Source organism: Phyllobates terribilis, unplaced genomic scaffold (assembly GCF_046119375.1).
Source record: "Phyllobates terribilis strain yellow unplaced genomic scaffold, ASM4611937v1 Scaffold_5__5_contigs__length_657084704, whole genome shotgun sequence".
Classification (NCBI taxonomy): domain Eukaryota; kingdom Metazoa; phylum Chordata; class Amphibia; order Anura; family Dendrobatidae; genus Phyllobates; species Phyllobates terribilis.
The window spans coordinates 66,853,966-66,881,661 of record NW_027362765.1 but is presented as its reverse complement, the minus strand read 5'-3'; the positions used below and the strand labels follow the sequence as shown (position 1 = coordinate 66,881,661).

The 27,696-nt window shown below is 43.2% G+C and overlaps 1 protein-coding gene across 1 annotated transcript in view; it reads left to right on the top strand.

Moving 5' to 3' along the window:
* The window catches only part of LOC141270725 (uncharacterized), a 57,703-nt gene extending 41,268 nt beyond the window's left edge, over nucleotides 1–16,435 (top strand). Inside the window, exon 7 of the mRNA XM_073680821.1 lies at nucleotides 14,573–16,435. Coding sequence (XP_073536922.1) covers nucleotides 14,573–16,173 — 1,601 coding nt within the window. The 3' untranslated portion in view covers nucleotides 16,174–16,435. The remainder of the gene's footprint in view (nucleotides 1–14,572) is intronic.
* Nucleotides 16,436–27,696: the final 11,261 nt, after the last annotated feature.

The following is a 27,696-nucleotide window of genomic DNA, read 5'->3' as shown; positions in this document are numbered from 1 at the left end:
TACTCATAAATATCCATGCTTAATATTTTTGGAAGTTGGAGTGGTTTTTTTTTAGATTTGGCTATCTTAGGAGGATATCTGTTTGTGCAGGTAACTATTACTGTGCAGAATCATTAGGCAACTTAATAAAAACCAAATATAATCCCATCTCACTTGTTTATTTTCACCAGGTAAACCAAGATCAGTGCACAACATTTAGAAATAAACATTTCTGGCATGCAAAAACAGAAACCAAAAAAATTAGTGATCAATATAGCCACCTTTCTTTATGATGACACTCAACAGCCTTCCATCCATAGATTCTGTCAGTTGCTTGATCTGTTTTCGATCAACATTGCGTGCAGCAGTCACCACAGCCTCCCAGACACTGTTCCGAGAGGTGTACTGTTTTCCCTCCCTGTAGATCTCAGATTTTATGATGGACCACAGGTTCTCTATGGGGTTCAGATCAGGTGAACAAGGGGGCCCATGTCATTATTTTTTCTTCTTTTAGACCTTTACTGGCCAGCCACGCTGTGGAGTAGTTGGATGCATGTGATGGAGCATTGTCCTGCATGAAAATCATGTTTTTCTTGAACGATACCGACTTCTTCCTGTACCACTGCTTGAAGAAGTTGTCTTCCAGAAACTGGCAGTAGGTCTGGGAGTTGAGCTTCACTCTATCCTCAACCCGAAAAGGTCCCACAAGTTCATCTTTGATGATACCAGCCCATACCAGTACCCCACCTCAACCTTGCTGGCATCTGAGTCGGAGTGGAGCTCTCTGCCCTTTATTGATCCAGCCTCTGGCCCATCCATCTGGCCCATCAAGAGTCGCTCTCATTTCATCAGTCCATAAAACCTTTGAAACCTCAGTCTTAAGATATTTCTTGGCCCATTCTTGACGTTTTATCTTATGTTTCTTGTTCAAAGGTGGTCGTTTTTCAGCCTTCCTTACCTTGGCCATGAGTATCGCACACCTTGTGCTTTTTGATACTCCAGTAACGTTGCAGCTCTGAAATATGGCAAAACTGGTGGCGAATGGCAACTTGGCAACTTCACGCTTGATTTTCCTCAATTCATGGGCAGTTATTTTGCACATTATTTGGCCAACGCTTCTTGCCACCCTGTTGGCTATTTGCCATGAAACGCTTGATTGTTCGGTGATCACGCTTCAAAAGTTTGGACATTTCAAGACTGCTGCATCCCTCTGCAAGACATCTCACAATTTTGGACTTTTCACAGCCTGTCAAATCTCTCTTCGGACCCATTTTGCCAAAGGAAAGGAAGTTGCCTAATAATTAAGCACACCTTATATAGGGTGTTGATGTCATTAGACAACACCCCTCCTCATTACAGAGATGCACATCACCAGATTTACTTAATTGGTAGTTGGCTCTCAAGCTTATGCAGCTTGGAGTAGGACAACATGTATAAAAAGTATCATGTGATCAAAATACTCATCTGCCTAATAATTCTGCACGCGGTGTATGTTGCTGTAGCTTTTTTACCAGGTGACCGGAATATTGTGCGGAATATATAGAATATTCTGGGTAGAATCAACATTTTGTATAACGGTATCTTTCCTAACCAGATATTATCAAAGTTAGATAGGTATGTTAATTCCTCTTGAATGGTCTTATGTATTCTGTACAAGTTCTCCCTGATCATGGTGGGACTTGGGTTTGTGATCTTTATGCCCAAATATGGAATGTTGCTTTCTTCCTATTTAAAGTTTTGTTTTTCCTGTTTCTTATTCAAGAAAAGTATTTTTAGATTTCTCCGAATTTTTTGTATAATGAGGTTTTTGTGAACGTTTGTATAGTTTGAGATGACAGCTGGTGAATTTATTACTCCTGTTTATAGAGATTAATATGTTTTCAGCATATAAACTCATTTTATGCTGTCTTCTTCTAAATAATAGATATACAGTACAGACCTAAAGTTTGGACACACCTTCTCATTTAAAGATTTTTCTGTATTCTCATGACTATGAAAATTGTACATTCACACTGAAGGCATCAAAACTATGAATTAACACATGTGGAATTATATACTTAACAAAAAAGTGTGAAACAACTGAAAATATGTCTTATATTCTAGGTTCTTAAAAGAAGCCACCTTTTGCTTTGATGACTGCTTTGAAAACTCTTGGCATTCTCTTGATGAGCTTCAATAGGTAGTCACCGGAAATGGTCTTCCAACAATCTTGAAGGAGTTCCCAGAGATGTTGTTGGCCCTTTTGAATTCACTCTGCGGTCCAGCTCACCCCAAACCATCTCGATTGGGTTCAGGTCTGGTGACTGTGGAGGCCAGGTCATCTGGCATAGCACCCCATCACTCTCCTTCTTGGTCAAATAGCCCTTACACAGCCTGGAGGTGTGTTTGGGGTCATTGTCCTGTTGAAAAATAAATGATGGTCCAACTAAACGCAAACCGGATGGAATAGCATGACGCTGCAAGATGCTATGGTAGCCATGCTGGTTCAGTATGCCTTCAATTTTGAATAAATCCCCAACAGTGTCACCAGCAAAGCACCATCACACCTCCTCCTCCATGCTTCACGGTGGGAACCAGGCATGTAGAGTCCATCCGTTCACCTTTTCTGCGTCGCACAAAGACACGGTGGTTGGAACCAAAGATCTCAAATTTGGACTCATCAGACCAAAGCACAGATTTCCAGTGGTCTAATGTCCATTCCTTGTGTTCTTTAGCCCAAACAAGTCTCTTCTGCTTGTTGCCTGTCCTTAGCAGTGGTTTCCTAGCAGCTATTTTACCATGAAGGCCTGCTGCACAAAGTCTCCTCTTAACAGTTGTTGTAGAGATGTGTCTGCTGCTAGAACTCTGTGTGGCATTGACCTGGTCTCTAATCTGAGCTGCTGTTAACCTGCGATTTCTGAGGCTGGTGACTCGGATAAACTTATCCTCAGAAGCAGAGGTGACTCTTGGTATTCCTTTCCTGGGGCGGTCCTCATGTGAGCCAGTTTCTTTGTAGCGCTTGATGGTTTTGCAACTGCACTAGGGGACACTTTCAAAGTTTTCCCAATTTTTCGCACTGACTGACCTTCATTTCTTAAAGTAATGATGGCCACTCGTTTTTCTTTACTTAGCTGCTTTTTTCTTGCCATAATACAAATTCTAACAGTCTATTCAGTAGGACTATCAGCTGTGTATCCACCAGACTTCTACACAACACAACTGATGGTCCCAACCCCATTTATAAGGCAAGAAATCCCACTTACTAAACCTGACAGGGCACACCTGTGAAGTGAAAACCATTTCCGGTGACTACCTCTTGAAGCTCATCAAGAGAATGCCAAGAGTGTGCAAAGCAGTCATCAAAGCAAAAGGTGGCTACTTTGAAGAACCTAGAATATAAGAGATATTTTCAGTTGTTTCACACTTTTTTGTTAAGTATATAATTCCACATGTGTTAATTCATAGTTTTGATGCCTTCCGTGTGAATGTACAATTTTCATAGTCATGAAAATACAGAAAAATCTTTAAATGAGAAGGTGTGTCCAAACTTTTTTGATCTTCTAGATTCCGCAAAGGGCTCCATGACCGTGGCAAAATAGAAAGGCTGAGAGAGGGCACCCCTGTTTGATGGCTGGGGTAAGTAGGTGTTAGCTAGTACATTAGCTGAGGGGTTATTAGTTTCTTATTTGTCTGATTTCTTTCATCCTTATTTTATTTCTAATCCTTTTGATGGCAATGATTTTTTTAACCATTATTGATACGAGGATAAGAGTATTAGACAAGGTGAACATGTATACTCTTAGAACAATCATTTATTAAATTCTATTAAAAACACCCAAAAAATAAATTCCCATTCAGTAAAAAATCCTATATAGGTTAGTATGTCTGGATGACCAACAACTAATATGAACAGATATTAATTCAGAGGTGTAGAACTGTCCAAAATACTGTGGTTGATATACTATCCTGTTTAGGTCTACTGGATTTATATATCTGGGTGACCTACAACTGACATACACAATCAATGGTATAGATTTGTTCAAGATAATGTGATATATGAATCCAAAAGACCTGCAGATAGTATATCTAGGTCAGAGATAGTGAGTGGTATAAATATCCCAGGCAACACCAAAATAATAACCCGTGGAACTCTAGATCCATACCTTGGCTCGTACTGCCTAGCTGCGGAGGTCGACACCCTAGATATACGAGATGTGGTGCCCCCACTCAACAGTGGCTCCCTTGTCTTTCCCTAGTTGTCCCTGTTGCAGTTTTATATGATGTAAGTTATCTTAATACATGCAGCATCAGGTATGTAAATATAAAGGGAGACCCCTGTAATATATAACAGAAAAAATTTATAATTTATCATTCAATGGTTGTCCCTCTTAGACGGACTGCCTCAATGCCTCAACGCATTTCCCCATCTTGTAGATTTATCAGGAGACTAGATGTTTCAGCAATGAAAAGATAATCATAGGCCCATTCTGGTAACAGATTATTGGGAAACGTGTCGAGGCAATGAGGCAGTCAGTCTAAGAAGCACAAGCATTGAATGATTAGTTATCATTTTTTTCTGTTATAGATTACAGGGGTCTTCCTTTATAATTACATACCTGATGCTGCTTGTATGAATATAGCCACATCTCGTATAGGGTGCCATTCTCTGCAGCTAGGCAGTACCAGCCAAGGTATTGATCGAGTGTTCCACAGGTTATTATTTTGGTGTTGCCTGGGACTTTGATATCACTCATTTTTTCTGTCACCCATGACGGCACAACGAGACCTGCTGTCACCGTCGACGAGAAGGAAGGTCCCCCTTCAAGGACAGGAAACCTTCAAGATAAAAAGGGCGGCGCCTCTCTCCGCCTCAGTGCTTTCCTGTCCTTGATGGGGGACCTTCCTTCTCGTCGATGGTGACAGCAGCAAGTTCAAGCCTGCCGGGGCAGGTCGGCGGTGGCCGGGCACAGTCTCTGCTGCGGCCGGTCCCATGGTTCCTGGAAGCGCCTCGGGGGGCGCCGACATGTGGTCTCCCCGCCTGCGGGCGGGGGTTTGCGGCACCTACACAGCATGGTAGCTGGCAAACCCAGCGTCCCGGATGAGACGTCACGGGGCGCGACTGGAAATGACGAAACCGGAAGTCGCGCCCCGATGACGCGCGCCGGGACCTCTGACCTCCGGATGTAATTTTCGGGGGAGGTACCGGAAGCTGCAGGGACGCCGGCCGGTGATCTCCCTGGCGTAATAAGGGTACTTAAGGGTAGATCACCGGCCAGGCAGGGGCGCAGTTCACCGTAATGGCCTCACAGCAGCCCTCCCCACCGCATCAGCAGCAAGAGCAGCAGTCCATGCTGCAGCAGCCTGAGGAGATGGAGCAGCCTCGGCGCCAGAAGCGCACCCAGGAGCCGCGTCCACCGCAGAGCAAGAGCAGTGGGCGTTCTGGGACTCGCAGCATCGGGGATTCAAGATCCCGCCGGCATAGCTTCTGCAGGATCGATGATTTCGCAGTCTCCCATGGAGAAGTATCTGATACCGTCCTGCCTCCCGTTCCGGTACCCTGTCTTTATCTACTGGGTGGTGAGTGAGCTACGTGAAAGTCGACGTATTAATGTAGACTTTTTTCTGTTTTGTCTCTCTCTCTCCCTTTCCTTCCTCCCTTATACGGTCAGGATGTACCTAAAAAATGTACGGAGAAATCAAAGTACAGAGTATGTGCCCTGTGTGAACGGGGTCTGACTAAAGACTGGCCCAAAAGATTATGCCAGCCATGTATTAAGGAAACAATTTCGGAGGGAACCCCGGATTTTTCTTCAAATCTAAAAGCCCTTATTAGGTCTGAGGTAGAAAAATCATCTAAGTCGTTTTCCCAAGCATCCAGGCCGATAGGGCAAAAGCCCCACCCACCCTTTCAGACTCTGAATCCGACGAGGGAATGCTGGATGACTCCACTGACTCTTCCTCTTCGGATAGCGAGGCAGGCACAGGTCATTGTTTTCCCCTGGAAAGTGTGGATAGCTTAGTAAAAGCCGTCGGGTCCACAATGGGGTTAGTTGACCAGAAGTCAAAAAAATCGGTACAGGAAATTATGTTCGGCACCTTGGATCGGAAGAAACATAGTTTTCCCGATTAATGATAAGGTGCAGGCACTTATCAGGAAGGAGTGGGATAGGCCGGAGAAAAAGGATCCCCTTCCATCCTCCTTCAAAAGGAAATATCCCTTTAGAGAGGAAGATACCGCTTCCTGGAATAAAGCCCCGAAGCTGGATGTTGCGGTATCCAAAGCTTCTAGATGATCTTCTCTCCCCTTTGAAGACACAGGGATGCTGAAGGATCCACTGGACCGAAAGGTAGATACCTTCCTTAATGGTACTTGGGAGTCATCAGCAGGGGCATTGAAACCAGCCATAGCAGCAACCTGTACTGCAAGATCCCTTATGGTTTGGTTAGACAGGTTAGAAGAACAGGTTAAGAACAACGAGTCACAGGACTCCATTCTGGCCTCTCTACCTGTATTGAAAGGAGCAGCGGCCTTTTTATCGGACGCCTCTGTGGATTCTGCCAGATTAGCAGCAAGATCTGCGGCCCTGTCTAATGCCGGCCGTAGAGCAGTCTGGCTGAAATGTTGCCCGGGGGACATACAAACGAAGGGAAAGCTATGTTCTCTTCCGTGTGAAGGAGATTTTCTTTTCGGTGCCTCTCGTGACACAATTCTGGAGAAAGCAGGTGAAAACAAAAAGGATTTCCTAAATCTTCCTTCTTAACGTTTAAGCAGTCCTTTCGGAGGAAGAAATTTGGCCGCAGAAGGACGTCCATGGAACAATCTAGATGGGAGGATCGTTCCAGGAAAGGGAAAGGGTTTTTGTTTGGCGGGCCCTCCCAGGATAGTCGCAAACCGCAAAATGACACTCTATCCCAGGTGGGAGGGAGGCTCTCTCTCTTCCTTCCAGCCTGGGAAAGGATCTCTTCCAGCAAGTGGATCCTCAATTTAGTAAAATCAGGTTTAACCCTTTCGCAACCCTGGGATTTTGCATTTTTGTTTTTTGCTCCCCTTGTTCCCAGAGCCATAGCGTTTTTATTTTTTGGACAATATGGCCATGTGAGGGCTTATTTTTTGCGGGACGAGTTGTACTTTTCAAAGCCTTTACTAGTTTTACCATATCGTGTACGGGAAAACGGGGAAAAAAATCCAAGTGCGGTGAAATTGGAAAAAAAGTGCAATACCACAGTTTTTTTATTTATTTTTTTTACCACGTTCACTGAATGCTAAAACTGACCTGCAATTCTTATTCTCCATGTCATTACGAGTTCGTAGACACAAAATATGTATAGGTTCTTTTTTATTTAAGTGGTGAAAAAAAATTCCAAAGTTTGGTTAAAAAAAAATAAATAAAAAAATAGCGCCATTTTCTAAGACCTGTAGCGTCTCCATTTTTTGGGATCTGGGGCTGGGTCAGGGCTTATTTTTTGCGCACCGGGCTGGCGTTTTTATTGATAACATTTTGGGCTAGATCCGATGTTTTGATCGCCCGTTATTGCATTTTATTGCAATTTTTGCGGCGACCAAAAAACGTAATTCTGGCGTTTAGAAATTTTTTCTTGTTACGCCGTTTACCGATCGGATTAATTATTTTTTTATATTAATAGATTGGGCGATTATGAACTCGGCAATACCAAAATTGTGTATGTAGGGTTTTTTTTTTATTAATTTATTTCGAATGGGGCGAAAGGGGGGTGATTTTAAACTTTTAGATTTTTTAAAAAATTTTTTATATTGTTAAAAATTTTTTTTTTTCATTTTTTGCTTGCTTCTATAGTCTGCATAGGAGGACAGTTGCTGCTTCTAGTCTATCACCTCTGCTACATACAGATGATCAGCAGATCACCTGTATGTAAAAGAAATGGTCCTGTGCTATGAGCGCTGACCACTAGGTGGCGCTCATAGCGACCAGCTCATGACAACCACAGGCGTCTGCTGCAGACCCTGCGTTGTCATGTCCACCCATCGGTGTCCCGCGATCACGTGACGGGGTCGCCGATGGGTGGGGCTTAGGACGCGCTACCCGGAAGCGCTACCCGGAAGCGCGAGTTAAATGTCGCTGTCAGAGATTGACAGCGGCGTTTAACATGTTAACAGCTGCATATGGATCGCGATTCCACCCGCGGCTGTTGCGGGCACATGTCGGCTGTAATAATCAGCTGACGTGCTCGGTTCAATGCGGGCTCATGAAGGGGTTAAAACTGGAATTTCTGAGGAACCCACCAGAGAAATTTATCCCTACTGCCTTAAGATCCTCTCTACCAGAACAGCGGGCACTGGAGGAAGAGATTTCAGGTCTCCTGCAAAAGAACGTCTTGCTGGAGGTATCACCACAAGAAGAAAGAAGAGGGTTCTATTCCCCCTTGTTCCTTATAAAGAAGCTGGACAATTCATACAGAGTCATCCTCAACTTGAAAGGCCTAAACAAATTCCTGAACATTCCATCATTCAAGATGGAAACAATAAAATCAACGATAAGCCTTCTATTCCCCGGCTGCTACATGGCAGTGTTGGACCTAAAGGATCAGTATTACCATGTGCCAATCCATCACGACTTTCAAAAATACCTCAGAGTAGCTGTAAGTGTACAAGGAGTCATCAAGCACTTCCAGTACAGAGCTCTTCCCTTCGGCCTAGCAGTAGTGCCCCGCATATTCACAAAACTTATAGCGGAGGTTACGGCTCATCTCAGGGAGGAAAACAGATTGATCATTCCGTACCTGGACTACTTCCTAATAGTGGGCAAAACTTACGATCACTGCCTGGCCCAAGTGGATCAGGTGAGCACCATCTTAAAAAACTTAGGATGTTTAAACCTAGAAAAATCAAAACTGATCCCGCATACAACTCAGATCTTTTTAGGCCTTACTCTGGATTCGGTTAGACAGGAATGCCCCCTGCCCGAGCAGAAAAGAGAGAAAATAAAAAATTTAGTCTCGACAGCCATAACAGACCCAGTAATGATTCTCAGGGGGGCCATGTCTCTGTTGGGGTCCCTCACCTCCTGCATCCCAGCGTTATGCTGGGCCCAATTTCATTCAAGAGAATTGCAATAGGATGTCCTAAAGAAAGAAATCATCATCAGGGGACATATGGAGGGCAGGTTAACACTCCCACAAAATGTAATTCGGTCTCTGTATTGGTGGTTAGAGACCAACACATTCCAGACAGGCATCCCCTGGGTTCCCCAATTTAACAGAGTGATTACTATGGACGCCAGCTCCAGGGGGTGGGGGGCGCACCTAGACAACCGCCCGATACAGGGGACTTGGTCAGAGGAGGAGAGTCTGGAGTCTTCCAACATGTGGGAGCTATGAGCAGTAGAGAAGGCACTAATCAGCTTCTTACCCCTTCTACGAGGACATCACATAAAAATTCTGTCCGACAACCAGGTCACGGTGGCATATGTAAACCACCAGGGGGGGAACTCGCTCAAAATCACTAATGCAGATTGCGGGGAGGATATTTTCTCTAGTGAAAGGAAAAGTTCTCTCTTTAAAGGCCCTTCATATCAGAGGAGAGGACAACACGAAGGCAGACTTTCTAAGTCGCAGGCCATTATTGCAGGGAGAGTGGACTCTAAATCACTCAGTCTTCCGCCAGCTAGTGGCCATGTGGGGGTCTCCAGAGGGCGACCTGTTTGCGACCCGTCAGAACAGCAAGTTAAAAAAAGTTCTGCTCCCTGAATCACACGGAAAACCCTTTAGTAGTAGACACCTTCCAGTTCAGATGGGATTTCAGTCTGGCCTATGCCTTTCCCCCAACATGCCTTATTCCAGCAGTGTTGAGGAAGATCCGGGAGGATCAGGCTCGAGTGCCCCCTTCTGGCCCAAGAGACCATGGTTCTTTTGGCTAAGGAGCATGTCAGTCACGAACCCCTGGATTCTTCCAGAGAGTTCCGACCTTCATGCTCAAGGTCCTATATTCCATCCTCCGGTGAAAGGATTGCACTTAGCGGCCTGGAACTCGAGAGGTCGTTGCTAGAGGGTCGGGGTTTCTCATCGAATCTAGTTACTACTCTTCTAGGTAGTAGGAAACCAATCACTACTAAAATTTACAGTAGAGTCTGGAAGAAGTTCTTGTCATCTCGGGGATTCTCCCTGGGGGGGTGGTTCCCATAACGGCCATTTTGGAATTTCCTCGAAAAGGGCTGAAGAAAGGCCTAGCGGTTAGCACCTTAAAGGTCCAAATCTCTGCCTTAGGGTCCTTGTATAATTATAATCTGGCCGGTAACCAATAGATTTCCAGGTTCGTGAGGGCATGCAGTAGAGCCAATCCAGCCCCTATAATAAGGGTCCCTTCTTGGGATTTAAACTTAGTGCTAAACGCGTTAACAGGTTCTCCCTTTGAGCCCCTTAGCTCAGGGTCCATAAAATTACTCAATACTTCTGGTGGCCTTAACATCAGCACGGAGGGTTAGTGAGTTACAGGCTTTGTCTGCAGATCCACCTTTTACCTTAGTGCTAGACGATAGGGTAGTTTTGAGACCAGACCTTGCTTTCCTTCCTAAAATTGTTTCTAAATTTCAGATGTCTCAGGAGATAGCCCTACCTTCCTTCTGTCCTGAACCAAAAAACAGCAAGGAGGAAAGATTTCATACCTTGGATGTCAGGAGATGCCTTATACATTATTTGGCATCCACAAGCTCATGGAGGAAGGATAGGGCTCTATTTGTCTCCTTTCAGAGCTCCCAAAAGGGATCAAAGGTCTCAAAAGGCACTCTATCAAGGTGGATCCGGGAAGCCATCACGATGGCCTATACGGGATCAGGCAGAGATCCTCCTAACAATCTGAAGGCCCACTCTACACGGGGCATGGCTGCTTCCTGGGCAGAAAGAGCGGACATGCCCATTGAGCAAATATGTAAGGCGGCCACGTGGTCATCTCTGTCCACTTTCTATAATCACTATAGACTTGACCTTTCTGCCTCCTCTGATCTCCCATTTGGGAGAAGGGTTCTGCAGGCTGTGATCCCTCCCTTACATACCTAGTTCTCTGTAATTCTCTCGTTGTGCCGTCATGGGTGACAGAAAAACACGTATATTACGTAACGGTAATGTGTTTTTTCGGAACCCATGACAGCACCTTTACATACCCTCCCTATCACTATGGTGTTCACCTTCCGGTTGGTGGGTGTTGAGTATTCACATGGGTGAAATTCGTTTATGGTTAATAAAATAATGTGCTCTAACCGGAAAGTCCTCTCATGCTCTGTAATCCACTGAGGCGGAGAGAGGCGCCGCCCTTTTTATCTTGAAGGTTTCCTGTCCTTGAAGGGCGGATCCCCTCTCTCGTTGTGCCGTCATGGGTTCCGAAAAAACACATTACCGGTAAGTAACATATGTGTATCTCTGACCTAGATATAACCATCTAAAGCTCTTTTGGATTCATATATCACATTATCTTGGACAGCTCTTCACCATTGATTAATTGTGTATGTCAGCTGTAGGTCACCCAGAAATACTATCCTATATAGGAATTTTTACTACACAGGTTTTTTGTGCTTTTAATAGAATTTAATAAATAATTGTTTTAAGGGTATGTATGTTCACCATTCAGTGCAATGAGGCTAACGAAGACCAACGCTATGGCTCAGGGGAAGGTCATTCTGTATTCTTGCGTGCGCTCCTGTCTCTGCTTGAGGTCACTGTTTGAATTCTCATTAAAAAGCCATTCAGACATCCCGCTGCTGTAGTCATGGAGTGTGATAAGACTGGATGCAGATGGCCAAGTCAAAAATAGTGAGAGTCATGTTTACAAACTGCGTACTTGCTTGGCTCCGTGAGCAGCTTTAGATTTGCATTGTGGATGCGTACAGGAGCTGCCTTCTTTTGCATGCAATATTTTGATCCATTAATTGCACCAGAATAAAGTAAAGCTTAGCAAATCAATTTGATACAAACAGAATTTATGTAGAATTTTAGATAAATTTTTTTTGTCTAGGCAAATTTGAACAATTTCTATTTGTGTGAATCTTCATTTTTCACTTTGCAGATGATTGCATCCTAAGGCATGGCCACGTGGGCTTTCTCATGATGCCTTGCAGCTATCACATTGCATGGTGTAGCCTAACAAATTAGGAGAAAAGATCACAGTCTTTATAAAAGCTGAGGCAGGGAATGCTATACTCATTTTTGGGTGGTTCTGGATAGTGAGGGGACATCGGAGCTCAGCAATAGAAATTGGAAGAGAAAGCCCTAAAATATTTGACAAATACTTCAGAAAGTCTGTTTTGTACCACTGCAGCAGAGAAAGATGATGAGTGTAGTATTCTGTGAATAATCTAGAGATTAAGTTGACCAATAGAGAGAGATGGAAGAGTGGTGCCAGCAGCAGAGCCAGTGAGATTGATCTGGGATATAGTGTTGATGGGCTGCCATCTTTTCTTGCTTCATTTGAGTTACAATTTTTTTTCTAAATTCTTCATGCCTTAGAAAGCAGCAAGCCAACACAATAATATTTGTCAAAGAAAATTAGATCTAGACTGTCAGTATCAGTCAACGAAAATGTGCTTAGAAAATGTGCTTGTCACGAGCGACCGTTTGTACTGAATTTCTCTATTTCTTTTGTATTCATTTTTGTGAAGGGGGGAGGGATAATTGTATTTTAACAATACTAAATAAAATTTACCAAAATCCAGACACATAAATATAACAATCTACCTTAGCAAGTGATGTGTAGGTCATCATTTTTTGACACCTGTTTTACTAGTCAAATTTTACATACATACCGTATTTTTCGGATTATAAAACGCACTTTTTTCCACCCAAATTTGGGGAAAAAATGGGGGTGCGTTTTATAATCCGAACGTGCTTACCGGCGTTGGTGGAGCGGGGTCCCAGGGTTGCTGCTGCCAGGAGATCGCTGGTGCTGGAAGCTTCTACCTTCTGGCAGAGTCAGAAGTCGGGAGATGGCTGCGGGCCCCTTGCTTGTAGCAGGTGTTCGGTGGTGTGGGGTCTCCGCCGACATTTTGTAAAAGCCGGAGTACTACACCTTTCATACTTTCCCATGCCGCGGTCTCCCAAGAAAATGGAGACGGCGCATGCGCAATTGAGATCTCGGCACAGACTCCGGACTCCTTCCTCTGCCGGAAGGCAGAAGCTCCTAGCAGCAGCGATCTCCTGACTCCTGCCTCCGAACACCCTGTCCTGCCTCGATCCTGCCACCTGGGACCCCGCTCCACAAACGCCTCGGCGCCCAAGGTTAGCTGATTATAACATGCACCGGTTTATAAAAAAAAAAATTTTTTTTTCCTATTCTCCTCCCCAAAATTTAAGGTGCGTCTTATAATCTGCAAAATACGGTATATAAAACACCAATACAACTGTAATGGCTGAGTTTTCGGACGTGTACCTACTTGGCTTTATTTGTCTTTTTTGGGAAGGGAAAACTATTTTGTTAAAAAACTAACAAATTAATTTTAAAAAATCCAGTCATTTAACTGTACATGTCTGTTCTTGTACACCTGTTCACTAGTTTATTTTGATTCCCCTACACGCGACACCAATACAGCAGCATTGTGTTTCTATTGGCTTGCATAACATATATAAAAATATGTAGGACTTGTTCTCCTTTCTTGTATCCATGGTTTAGTTACATTAATAAAAAACATATATATATATATATATATATATATATATATAAAAAACCTTACTTTTTATCCAAAGCAATGACTTGTGTACATGACCCATCTGCTCCAATGTGCTTTGCTCTGTATTACAGGGCTTGTACTTGTCAGAGAATGTATGAGAAGGAATCACTTAATAAATCTGATAACAGATCCCTTTTATTAGTCTGCCCTGAACATGTAACTGGAACAGATTCCTGACAGACACAAGGAAACATGAGCTGAAAATATGGCTATACTAGAGAAGGGAAAGTTGAAAGGATATAACCTGGTGGCCTATCTCTGTAATCGCAGTCCCTCTTTAGTGGACTGTTGTCTAAGTCTATGTTCACACACGTTGGGTTTTTCAGCATCACAAATCTGCAGCAAAACCCAATCTCTGGCAGGAAATCGGCTGCGTCAAAAAGCGCAGGTTCTGCTGCGTTTTTTTTTAGCGTTTTTTTTTTCACTGTCCTTCTGTCTCTATTTATGCATGTACATAAAGTTCTATAAAATTAAAGAACCCCATTCTATTTTGCCATCGAAAACGCTGAAAAAATATACTTACTTTTTTTTATGCGTTTTTTTTTCAGCATTTTTTTCACCACCCATTACTTCCTATGGGTGAAAACCACTGTAAAAAACGCTGAAAGAAGTGACATGCTCTATTTTCTAAAAACCCAACCAAGGCAAAAAATGCACAGCAAAAAAAACCAAGATGTGTGAACAGAGAATTCTGGTTTCTCATACTTTGCTGGTACTGCAAAACACAGCTGAAAATTTGCATAAAAATCTGCAGCAAAAAACGCTGAAAAACCCAACGTGTGTGAACATAGCCTTCGTCTGTCAATAGTTGAATTGTATTACAGTTTGCTTTGCATGGAAATACAATAAAGTATCTAATAATATAAATAGTAATATAATTCCATTGTAATGTTACTGACACACAATATCATTTTTATTCTTGGTAGATGACTGTACCAGAAGCTCAGAGGGACATCTGATATTCTCAGATTTTTCAGCAGATCCTCTTGGTATGACACCTGATACTTGTGAAGAACATGTCCTTATACCTGATACACCTCAAGATGTTATCAGAAAAAATCTGTCATCTGATCCTTTTCAGGAGGACCTTAATTCTACTTCATCAAAAACAAATATGCAAAACAAGAGTCAGAGAAGGGCTGTTAACCATGAAATAGCTCACATAAGGGAGAAACCATTTTCATGTTCAGAATGTGGGAAATGTTTTAATCGGAAAACACATCTTGTTGCACATCAGGTAATACACACAGGGGAAAAGCCATTTTCATGTTCAGAATGTGGAAAATGTTTTGCAACAAAATCATGTCTTAGTAGACACCAGATAATACACACAGGGGAGAAGTCATTTTCATGTTCAGAATGTGGGAAATGTTTTACAATGAAATCATGTCTTGTTAGACATCAGATAATACACAGTGGGGTGAAGCCATTTTCATGTTCAGAATGTGGGAAATGTTTTAATCGTAAATCACAGCTTGTTGCACACCTGAAAAATCCCACAGGGGAGAAGCCATTTTCTTGTTCAGGATGTGGGAAATGTTTTACACAAAGAACATGTCTTGTTGCTCATCAGAGAACTCACCCAACTCACACAGCAGAGAAACCATTTTCATGTTCAGAATGTGGAAAATGTTATAGAAAGAAATCCGAACTTTTTAGACATCACAGAATTCATACTGGTGAGAAACCATTTTTTTGTTCAGAATGTGGGAAATGTTTTACACACAAATCAAATTTTATTATACATCAGAAAATTCACACTGGAGAGAAACCATTTTCATGTTCAGAATGTGGGAAATGTTATAGTGAGAAATACAAACTTCTAACACATCAGAGAATTCACACAGGAGAGAAGCCATATTCATGTTCAGAATGTGGGAAATGTTTTATACAAAAATCAAATTTTGTTACACATCAGAGAATTCACACAGGGGAGAAACCATTCTCCTGTTCAGAATGTGGGAAATGTTTTATAGAGAAAGCAAGTCTCGTTGCACATCAGAGAACTCACACAGGGGAGAAGCCATTTTCATGTTTAGAATGTGGGAAATGTTTTATAGAGAAATCAAGTCTTGTTACACATCAAAAAATTCACACAGGGGAAAAGCCATATTTATGTTCAGAATGTGGGAAATGTTTTATAGAGAAATCAAGTCTTGTTAAACATCAAAGAATTCACACAGGGGTGAAACCATTTTCATGTTCAGAATGTGGGAAATGTTTTAATAGAAAATTTCATCTCAGTACACATCAGAGAATTCACACAGGGGAGAAGCCATTTTCATGTTCAGAATGTGGGGAATGTTTTACATATAAAAGAAGTCTTGTTACACATCAGCTAAATCACACAGGGCAGAAACTATTTTCATGTTCGGAATGTGGGAAATGCTTTAATAGGAAATCATATCTCACTACACATCAGAGAATTCATACAGGGGAGAAGCCATTTTCATGTTCAGAATGTGGGAAATGTTTTAATTGGAAAGGAAGTCTTGTAACACATCTAAAAGCTCACACAGGAAAGTAGCCATTTTCTTTTCAAATTCAAAGTTTTTTGATTTTGTAACATCATAATATAATAAGAAACAGAAAATCAAAGTCTAGAAGAGGAAGAACAGAAAAAGGGATATATAGACTTCATTACATAAAGTGTTACAGCATATGAATAAAGAGTGATAATGGCACAAATACCATTAAATCGATGTAGTATATCAATAAGCAAGAAGCTTAAAAAGGTTGTCCAGTACGATAACTGTTTTTTTTTCATAAATCTTATGTGCCTCTCAATACATCCATTGTGTTATTTTAGCAATGTTACCTTTTATCACGCTCTAGCAGCACGTTCTCATGTCTGGCTGCCGCTCTGGTGAGGTTAATCGACAACTTCCCCTGTCCTTGCTTCCTGTGTTCTATTTTTACAAGTTCCATCATGCATTGTAGTGACCTGTACGCCAGCACATATTTCACCCACTCCAAACCTCACACAAGGACATGGGCAGTCCGGTTCTTTTTTGTGATCTGGCTCCACTCCCCAAAAAGAGCCAGATCTTTTGGCTCCTAAATGGATTCCTATTAGTGATGAGCGAGCATGCTTGTTATTCGAGATTTACGAGCATGCTCGGGTGTTTTCCGAGGATCTTCGGTGTGCTCGAATTTTATGTTCGAGTCACTGCGTGTGCATGATTTGCCACTGTTCAACAGCTTTAATACATGTGAGGAATGCCTGTTTGTTATATATAGACACTGTGAAATACATCCAAAAGAGGAAAAAAGAAAAGCTTGGACGTGTCTGCTGACGTCATTCTGATTGACAGCCGATCCCCACTGCCTAACTGGCAGAGCTGTCAATCAGCATGGCTTCGGCAGTCACGCCTTGTCTGCAGGGTGGGAAAGAAGCCACTGCTCTGTCTGTGAATCGCTTGCAGGTGCAGTCAGTGGCTGATCTGTGCCAGCGAAGAATGGCGCCATGAAAAACTGGCAGGTAGATGGCAACTACCACCTCCCTGTTTGTGCTTAGGCACTTTAATAAAGGGGATATGCCCTTTTCATAAATAAAATAGCTAAACTAGTGCATTTAGTTTTATATTAAAAATAATTTATTATATAATCAAAAATTATTAATGCAAAAATAAAAATTGTGGCATCTTCCTTAATAGACCAGGCACAAAAGTGGCATTTTTAGATGCAGACTAACGAGCTGATCTAATTTGATGCAGGTGTTAGTTTTGGAAATGAAAATTTACAGGGTGATTCCATAATATTTTCCTCAGAATTAAGTGATTCCATAATTTTTTCCCTCTGCTTGGTCTGAAAAAAATTACCCTTACGGAGTACCACATTTTTAATCTTGATTTCTTTTAGTGTTTCTTAAAGCCCTAAAGTTGCCATTTGAAATTACTTTAGTTTCGTGCCATGTCTGTGATCTGCTTTTTTTCAACATTAAACAACTGAATGAACATCCTCCGAAATAACATCCATCCTCCGAAATAAAGGGACACTCAAATAACACATCCTAGATCTGAATGAATGAAATATTCTCATTGAATACTTTGTTCTGTACAATGTTGAATGCGCTGACAACAAAATCACACAAAAATCATCAATGGAAATCAAATTTATTAACCAATGGAGGCCTGGATTTGGAGTTACCCCCAAAATTAAAGTGGAAAAACACACTACAGGCTGATCCAACTTTGATGTAATGTCCTTAAAACAAGTCAAAATGAGGCTCAGTATTGTGTGTGGCCTCCACGTGCCTGTATGACCTCCCTACAACGCCTGGGCATGCTCCTGATGAGGTTGCGGATGGTCTCCTGTGGGCTCTCCTCCCAGACCTGGACTAAAGCATCTGCCAACTCCTGGACAGTCTGTGGTGCAATGTGACGTTGGTGGATAGAGCGAGACATGATGTCCCAGATGTGCTCAATCAGATTCAGGCCTGGGGAATGGGTGGGCCAGTCCATAACTTCAATGCCTTCATCTTGCAGGAACTGCTGACACACTCCAGCCACATGAGGTCTGGCATTGTCCTGCATTAGGAGGAACCCAGAGTCAACCGCACCAGCATATGGTCTCACAAGGGGTCTGAGGATCTCATCTCGGTACCTAATGGCAGTCAGGCTACCTCTGGCGAGCACATGGAGGGCTGTGCGGCCCTCCAAAGAAATGCCACCCCACACCATTACTGACCCACTGTCAAACCGGTCATGCTGAAGGATGTTGCAGGCAGCAGATTGCTCTTCACGGCGTCTCCAGACTCTGTCACGTCTGTCACATGTGCTCAGTGTGAACCTGCTTTCATCTGTGAAGAGCACAGGGCGCCAGTGGAGACTTTGCCAATCCTGGTGTTCTGTGGCAAATGCCAAGCGTCCTGCACGGTGTTGGGCTGTGAGCACAACCCCCATCTGTGGACGTCGGGCCCTCATACCACCCTCATGGAGTCGGTTTTTAACTATTTGTGCAGACACATGCACATTTGTGGCCTGCTGGAGGTCATTTTGCAGGGCTCTGGCAGTGCTCCTCCTGTTGCTCCATGCACAAAGCCGGAGGTAGCGGTCCTGCTTCTGGGTTGTTGCACTCCTACGGCCCCCTCTACGTCTCCTGGTGTACTGGTCTGTCTCCTGGTAGCGCCTCCAGCCTCTGGACACTACGCTGACAAACACAGCAAACCTTTATTGCCACAGCTCGCATTGATGTGCCATCCTGGATGAGCTGCACTACCTGAGCTACTTCCGTGGGTTGTAGAGTCCGTCTCATGCTACCACGAGTATGAAAGCACAACCAACATTCAAAAGTGACCAAAACATCAGCCAGAAAGCATTGGTACTGAGATGTGGTCTGTGGTCCCCACCTGCAGAACCACTCCTTTATTGAGGATGTTTTGATAATTGCCTATAATTTCCATCTATTGTCTATTCCATTTGCACAACAGCATGTGAAATTGATTGTCAATCAGTGTTGCTTCCTAAGTGGACAGTTTGATTTCACAGAAGTTTGATTTACTTGGAGTTATATTCTGTTGTTTTAAGTGTTCCATATATATATATATATATATATATATATATATATATATATTTAAAGGGATATCACTCTACATGTGTCTCTAGTTATGTATATGTAAATATACAATACGTGTGTGCTTATATACTGTATGTCTTTCTACATATACGTGTGTGCATGTATATATTGTATATGTGTGAGATATATACAGTGTATAGATACTCTCTTGGGTGTACCACACATGATGGCATTAGATACATTCTCTGGAGTATCACACTTGATGGCATTAGATACAACTCTGCTATGTCAATTTAATACACTGAAGGAGGCTTACATTAACAAAACCGACCATGTATAAGTGATCAGAGCACAGCTGCTTGACTAATACTCTGCTGTGCTCTAAACACCTGCGGTGACAGCAGTGGGGAGCGGTGGTCAGCAACCTGGTACTTTACTACTACTGACAAGCTGCGAACACCGCCACCGATACTCGCCTCTTCTCGAACCTCCCGTCACTGCTCGCACTGTGGGTAATGACAAGGGGAAAGTGAAGCTCACAGCATAGCTGTAGGCTTCAATAAAATGGCGTCTATCTCCTCCAACAGTTGTGATCTAGACAGCTCATGGGTGTAGGAGCTACTGTAGGAGAGCCACCAGCAAATGCAGATGGCAGTCCCCATTGGCTGAAGATTAAGTTAAGGTATCAGGGATAGTGATGAGTCAGCAGTAAAATGCTTGGGTATTCATTGCTTAGGTTGAGCAAATCGTAATGCTCGGATGCTCGACCCGAGTAACAAGCCCAATGTAAGTCAATGGGAAACGCAAGCATTTTTGCGGCAGATCACCCGTAGGTCTGGAGGGGGCCTAAATATTGGTCAAATCGATGGAAACAGTGCTGAAATGACATGGGAACAGCATGGGGAAGACCCCTGGAAGCATCTCTGACTCCCAGGTCACTGCTGTGTTGTCAGAGTATTACGCCACTTTTACAGACTGACAATGAAACGTACAAAAACGAATCAAAAATGGATTTTCCTGGAAAAAATGTTAAGAAACCTCCTTTCCAGAATAATGACATATATAAGGCAAAATAAATAACCAAAAAACAAAAATGCTCCTCCACACCTTGGGCTATGTTCACACATAGAGTTGTTGATGCGTTTTTTCACTTTTTGCATTTCTCAATGGTGAAAAATACATTCACCAGTAAATGTAATTTAACATTTTACTACCGTATCTGGCCATGTGGTGTGTGAGACATGATAAGACACATGCAGAATGAACACTCATTTCCAGCTGATAATACAATTTAGCACCTGTCCCTGTCCTGGCAGCTAACAGCGTTCTCAATAGGGAATAGGTTTCTTTTTTTCAGCATGGAGTATAATACTATAATCCCTTACTAGATGCCTGTAAGACAGTATCCCAACTGCTATAGGTCACCCGTACACGAATCTCAGATAAGAGAGGTAATTTAGTACAATAGAAAATAGTAGTTTTGGCGTGCTCGGCATCTAAGTTTTAGCCGCCGCGGCTGCATGTGTCGCGGCTGTTACACAGCTGTCACAGGCAATCCCTGGATGTGTCACAGCTGTGTAACACATTTAGTATCCAAGACCTGTGATTCTGAACGTGTGTTTTCAACGTATCCTGTGTGTCCGGACTGCTACAACCAGTCTTCAAATTACCTCTGTCTGAGTCTCCGTGTCAGTAACCATTCTGCAGTGATCCTGAACCTATTATTTTGAATGGAGCCCAAGTCTGTGTCAGCGAACCTGACCCCCGGGGTCAGCAGTTGCAGTACCGGGAACTGCCTAGGAGTGATACCTGGTGGCTACCTGCAGCCAAGCCTGATTGCACCACCATGAACTCCAGTGAACACCTGGTGGCCACTTAACTATGCCACTTTCTAGGCAGGCCCGGCCCTATGGCATGGCTCTTTCTATTGCCTCTGCTAAGCCATAACGTTCATCTAGCCTAACCCAGATCATTTTGAGGCCAGTCTCAGGGTGGTTTATATTGATGTTTTTGATCCTTACTGCGTTTCTGCCTGACTCTTGCAGATATTTAACTAAGAGACCTATTGCTTCTCTGAGTGACAACCCCAAGTATCTAGTAACATTTTGGAAAAAGACTCCAGTGTTACGAATCACGATTATTTATTCCCACCTTGTAATGGATCAGGTCCGGTACTGCGCTACTCCAGTCGCAAGTGCCGCCATTGTCCTGACCCTAGAGGCGGAGTTACAACTCGTGCAGGGAAACTGTCCCAATCTTGTGTAGCATCAAGTTCTGGTGTTGTGGGGTGTGTGAGGACACGGGATGCTGTGTTCCTCACTGATTTCTCTGCCAGGGGAAGATGGGACGCTGTTGCCCGGGTTGCCAAGCAACGCAGGATGCTGTTTTGTTTGGCAATAAGCAATGGTGGGATTTTGTCCAGCCTGGTGTTGAAGCTAGCAGGGAGTGGCTGTCTGGAGATAATTGGGAGGTTACACCTGATCATTAGGTGGGCTATTTAATCGTGCTACCTGCTCAGTCCTATGCTGTTTATTGCAGTACTCTATGTACTTGGTGGTGAGTGATGAAGCAGTAGGTTTTGGTATCTTAGCACGGATTTCTAATTTTCTTGCTAAGGTACTCCCGTGGTCCTAGATGCCAGCTATCCTGCAACAGTGGGCCTGGGAAGGGCTCTGCCAAAATCCCCGTTCAATTTACTGGGAGCTGGGTGAAGAATATTTCCGGCCCTCAAGGGCTCGCCTAGCTGGGCAGCTTGTGCCAAGTGCGTCTGTGGCTGCTCCTTTGCTGGTTTGGTGCCAGTCTTGCTGGGTCCTTTTGTGAAGCTCATAACATCAAGGCCTTGTAGCCTTCGGCCTGATCATTGAATTTTAAGAGCCCTTTGGCTACTAGTTCACGCCGTGTAAAGAACTTAGCAAAGTTCATTGTGAACCGGTTATCAGCAGGGTATAATGGTGAGTCACCCTGGTAATGATGTGAGGTGTACTCATACTTGTTAGTATTCTGTGAGTTGCGCCAGCCGGTGTCCTATTGCTTTGATGTGACAAAAGATATGCCAGCATGGTGATTTGCTTAATTTGGCTGGTGAGCGGCATGGTTGTTGTTAGCAGAGTTGTCTTGCACGTTGCTTTCACAATCATAGCTCTAGATCTGCGTCTTATGTTGAATCCTGTTTGTCTCAATGGAGATATCGTGTTTTCGTACTGGCAAAGGCTGTGTGCCCACGTAGCGTTTTACAAGTGTATATGCTGCGGAATTTCCGCAACGTAAACGCTTCAAAAACGCTTGGTAATCCGCCCCCCATGGTCCTCAATGACAAGCCGCAATGTCAATGCCCATGCTGCTGATTTTTCCGCAGCGTTTATGCTGTGCTCAAAAATCCGCAGCACGTCCATTAATTTTGCGGACACGCAGCGTAATCGCCGCCATTGACTTGCATTGAGACGCATATAATCCGTGTCTGTACATTTGTACACACGGATTATATGCATTTCAATGTGCGGATGGTACCCAAGTCTGGAGGAGAGGAGACTCTCCTCCAGACCTGGGTACCATAGAAACTGTAAAAAAGAGAATTTAAAATAAAAAATAAAGTTTATACTCGCCTTCTGTTGTCCTCCCGGTGTTATCTCTGCCGCGTCCGCTCTCTCACATGGCTCAATGACGTCACCGCAGGTCCTTCACACCACCACGAGCCGCCCAACACACCGGACGCGGCAGAGAGAACACCGGGAGGACACCGGAAGGTGAGTATAAACTTTCTTTTTTACCATTTTATTCTTTTTTTTTTAACTAACTTGGTCACACTACTATAAATCCATGCCGGTTGCATGGATTTATATAGTGTGACCAAGTTGTCAAGCACTTTCCAAGTGATGCTAAAATCGCTTGGAAAAGCGCTTGATAACCCGCATGCAGAAATGCATGCAAAGACGCTTTACGAACGCTTCTACCTGGCAGGAAAAACGCATGTAAAATCCGCATGCGTTTTTCCTGCCAGGGAGAAGCGTAAAAAATATGCAGCATTTCTGCATCGTGGGCACATAGCCTTAGAATTGCATTTTGAATCAGGGAGCTCATTAACGTACTGCAATGTGCGTTGTAATGAATCTTGTGGTATAAACATCATGCTCTTGTCTTTGCAATTCAGGATATTGTGTGGCTTCTAGGAGCTCTGCTTCAGATAGAGCGGCTGCAGCCTTCTTTTCTGCTGCTAGTCTCTCTAAGGTGGCATCCAGGCGTGCATTCTCAATTTGTGACCTCCTCTATTGGTTAGCTTTTGCTATCTGCAGTGTTGCTTCCAAGTTCGTTTTCTCTAACTTCAGTTGCATTTCCACGGTGTTGCTGATTGACTATGCCTTTGTGGAAATAGAAGCTACAGATCTCTTTTATTATGAAGATTTTTGGGACATGGTGTCTTTAACCCTTTTGTCCCCACAAAGCTGTTTGCATGTTAATGACCAAGCCAATTTTTACAATTCTGACCAGTGTCACTGTAAGAGATAATAACTCTGGAACGCTTCAATAGATCCCACTGATTCTGAGATTGTTTTTGTGACATATTGTGCTTCATGATATTAGTAAAATTATTCAATATGAATTTGGCAAAATTTGGAAAACTTTGCAGTTTTCAAACTTTGAATTCTTATACCCTTAAATCAGAGAGATATGTCACAGAAAATAGTTCATAAATAATAATTAATTTCCTACATGTCTACTTTATATCAGCACAATGTTTGGAACAAGATTTTTTTTTGTTAGGAAGTTATAAGGGTGGAAAGTTGACCAGCAATTTCTAATTTTTCCAACAAAATTTACAAAATGATATTTTAGGGACCACATCATATTTGAAGTGACTTTTAGGGGTCTATATGACATAAAATACCCAAAAGTGACACCATTCTAAAACTTGAACCCCTCAAGGTGCTCAAAGCCAAATTGAAGAAGTATATTAACTCTGCAGGTACTTCACATGAATTTTTGAAATGTGGAAGAAAAAAAGAAACAACTTTTTTTCACAAAAATTTAACTTTTAGACCCAATTTTTTTTTTATTTTTGCAAGGATACCAGGAAAAAGTGGACCGTGAAATTTCTCCTGAGCATGCTGATACCCCATATGTGGGGGAAAACCACTATTTGGGCACACGGCAGGGCTCTGAAAGGAAGGAGCGCCATTTGAATTTTTGAATGCAAAATTTGCTGAAATAGTTAGCTTACGCCTTGTCGAATTTGGAGTGCTCCCGATCTGCTTCAACAGTGGAAACCCCCCACAAGTGACACCATTTTTGACACTAGACCCCTCAGGGAACTTATCTAGATGTGTGGTGAGCACCTTGAACACCCCTTTTTACCACAAAAAAAATCTTTTAGCCCCAATTATTTTATTTTCACAAGGGTAATATGAGAAAATGGACCCCAAAATGTTACATATTTCCCACAAAAAAAATGTTTTGCATTTTCATAACGGTAACAGGAGAAAATTCAACCCAAAAACTGTTGTGCAATTTCTCCTGAGTACGCCAATACCCCATATGCAGTAGCGTAGCTACCGGGGGGGCAGAGGGGTCGGTGGCCCCGGGCCCAGCACTTTGAAGGGGCCCACCCGGAGCTACACTTTTATAACTGTATCGGCATGTGGTGCGATACCAGATGTGAAGGATGGGGGGATTAAATGGCAGCTTACAATCATCCTGTAAGCATGTGTAGTTGTAACAAGACAACTGGCCAGCTTCAAACAAGGGATTCCACAACCCACCTAGATTCTAGATGCAAGCTCCTACAGAAAGGATCCCTGTGGATCCAAACCATGCTGTCTACTTTGTTCAGACACAGGAATTCCACATCAAGTTATGGAAATACTCTACGTCCTAGCCGAGCATTGTGTACATTTCCGAGATCCCCAGGACATGGTTAATGTCCACCTGGTTCTCGAACCATTCTAGCACATAAAGATAGGAAGATACCTAGAATAGCTACCAGGAAACAGATAGTACAGCTGTGTTTGGTCTCCACGCGTACTAAGGGCCTGGCTGGATCCGATGACACCAGAACCACCTTCCTAGGACCGTCCATAAAAAAGTTATGATCTTTCATAGGTATTGGGACATTTAGCTATAAACCTCCTGGAAAGGGGACTTAAGTCCAGCCCAGGTGGCAGGAGGGGAATGACACCAAATGGGTTACATGCTCGTGTAAAGCAGGGGTTAAATGCTCATGTAAAGCAGGGCCTAGTGCTTTTTCTCTGGGTCGCGACTATCATTTGGGGAGAAGTCATGCAACAGAGGAGATGTGATGACACAGCTTTTCTTTTTAATTAGACAAATTCAGTAAGCCAGGAGCCATATGCTTTTATCTTCATGTTGACCTTTGCATTGGCGTTCTACTCTGGTTGAATAACACAGGCTATTGTTTGAATAATCCTGAATGTTGACACTTGAGTTGAGATGTACTGTAACATATCGTCTGCAAATCTTGCAAGATAAGAGACATGGAGCAATACTGTGATTACGTATTATACTAAGCCATGCAAGTTGATTAAATGCTCAAATAATAAGTCATGAGCCCTTTGCCCCTTGATCCCTGACCCTTGACTTGTGAATGATGGCTGCAAGGACAATTGTGATCTATAAAAAAGGGGTCTCTGCTTCTATTCGGTGTCATTCTACAGCATGTCAGCTTAGGCGACTTCGGCCCCAGCTGAAGGAATACATATCGGCTGCATTGACCATTGCTGAACTCTCAGAGACGTCTTGAAGAATCCAGGTTGGGACAATCTGGTCACTTGGCCCCAGACTTTACTGCTCTGGGCTAGTTTCCTAAGCTTGTCTTTACCTTCTCTCTTTGGGGGCCCTTCGAAAGCGGGGTGCCACTGGTGGGGGTAGTCGGCCCTGGAAGCCCCGAAATCGCAGCTACTCTATTCTCGGCGGGCCAGAGGAAGTGTAAGAACTGTGTAATGTTGCACCATTCTGGGTACTTGCTGGGACTGTTCTGTATGTTTTTTGTCCGCTTTGTGGTTCAATAAAGTATTGCCACGCTGGTTTACCCTCACCCTGTGTTGTCTGAGTAGTGTTACGCCCACGGAAGACCCCGGGTCTTCACAGGAGACCACAAGCCTCCCATGTAGCAGCCCATTCCCCGCAAGCCAGGCCTTTTATCTGACTGGTAATTGACTTATGTATGTATAACCCCTGTGTATATGGTGTATTGTCTAGTGTGCCCTTAAGGTGATTAAAATTATAATTCAACCTTGCTCTTTTATCTCGATGCATGAATCCACATGTCCGTTGCTCGGTTTAATTTTCCATGCTACCGGGGCTGGTTTCTGGCCCGATATAATTCCCGTTAACGGACCGGGCTTATATCTAATGAGGAACTGGTGGCGGCTCTACCTGACTGATAAGGTTCTGTTTCACTGGGGCTAGTGAAAGGGGCCTCTCACAGCCTGTCAGGGGTGGGAGCAAGTGAGGTGCCACGTCAGTGACTGGGTGGGCCACACCCTCTCACTCCCTATGCCTTCCTGAGCCCGTGTGGACGGGGTGCATCCGTACATGTATACAGGTAACGCAGAAATACACAATGCAAATGACTTAACCGTTTATAAACAACATATGTTAAACCAGCCTGCTATCCTGTCTTATAAATGCACCTGACTAATGCAGGGGTGAGAGTCTTGGGTATCTGGTGGCTGCATCAAGTACCACATAATCCTTCTTACCAGCAATGCTATCACAAAGGGGAGTAAAATGGTGGATGTCCTCTGAACACCAGTCAGCGAGTTAATGAGCTTCTTCCCAAAATGCACCACTACAGAGCAAGGGATAGGAAGAGCAGAGGGACCAAAAGCTTGTCCTGATAAATAAATTCAGCCACAAGATGGAGCCTGTGTACTGAAAACAAACTCACCAAATGGAAATTAATGCTGAAGGCATGAAAACACTGTATACAAAAATTTATATATTGAGAAACAAAATTACATAAGTATAAAAGTGATAAATAAAGGTGCCTCAAGCCAAGAGAGATCGAAGCTACCAAATCATTATGGGCAAAATATAAAACAACAAGTAAATAAATGCTGGCTAGCATTGGTTGTACTAAGTGCACTTGTAAATAATAACAATCAGTCTGGTATACAGAATTTTCAAACAAGGAAAATATTGATTATACTACGTGCACTTATAAGTAATGTCAATCAGTCTGATATGCAGAATGCACACACAAATAGGCAATGCTATTATCATCACTGTTAATATTATAACACCAATGGTTATATTAGTAGGTAAATAAATCTATTGCATGTGCATCTCAACTATAGATATAATGTTCCCATTAAATATGCCCAAGATAGGCCAGATTAAACAAAAATTGGTAATTGGTGTAGAGTATATTAATTACCTAAGTGGCAAGCGTGTTGACTGAATCCATAGGACAAAGTGTAACTGTGTCCCTACACCCCGACATGCATTGCAACTTGCTTCTTCCGGGGGCATGTCAGGGTGGGGGAGCATCACTGCCATTTAAAGGGAATCTGTCACCACT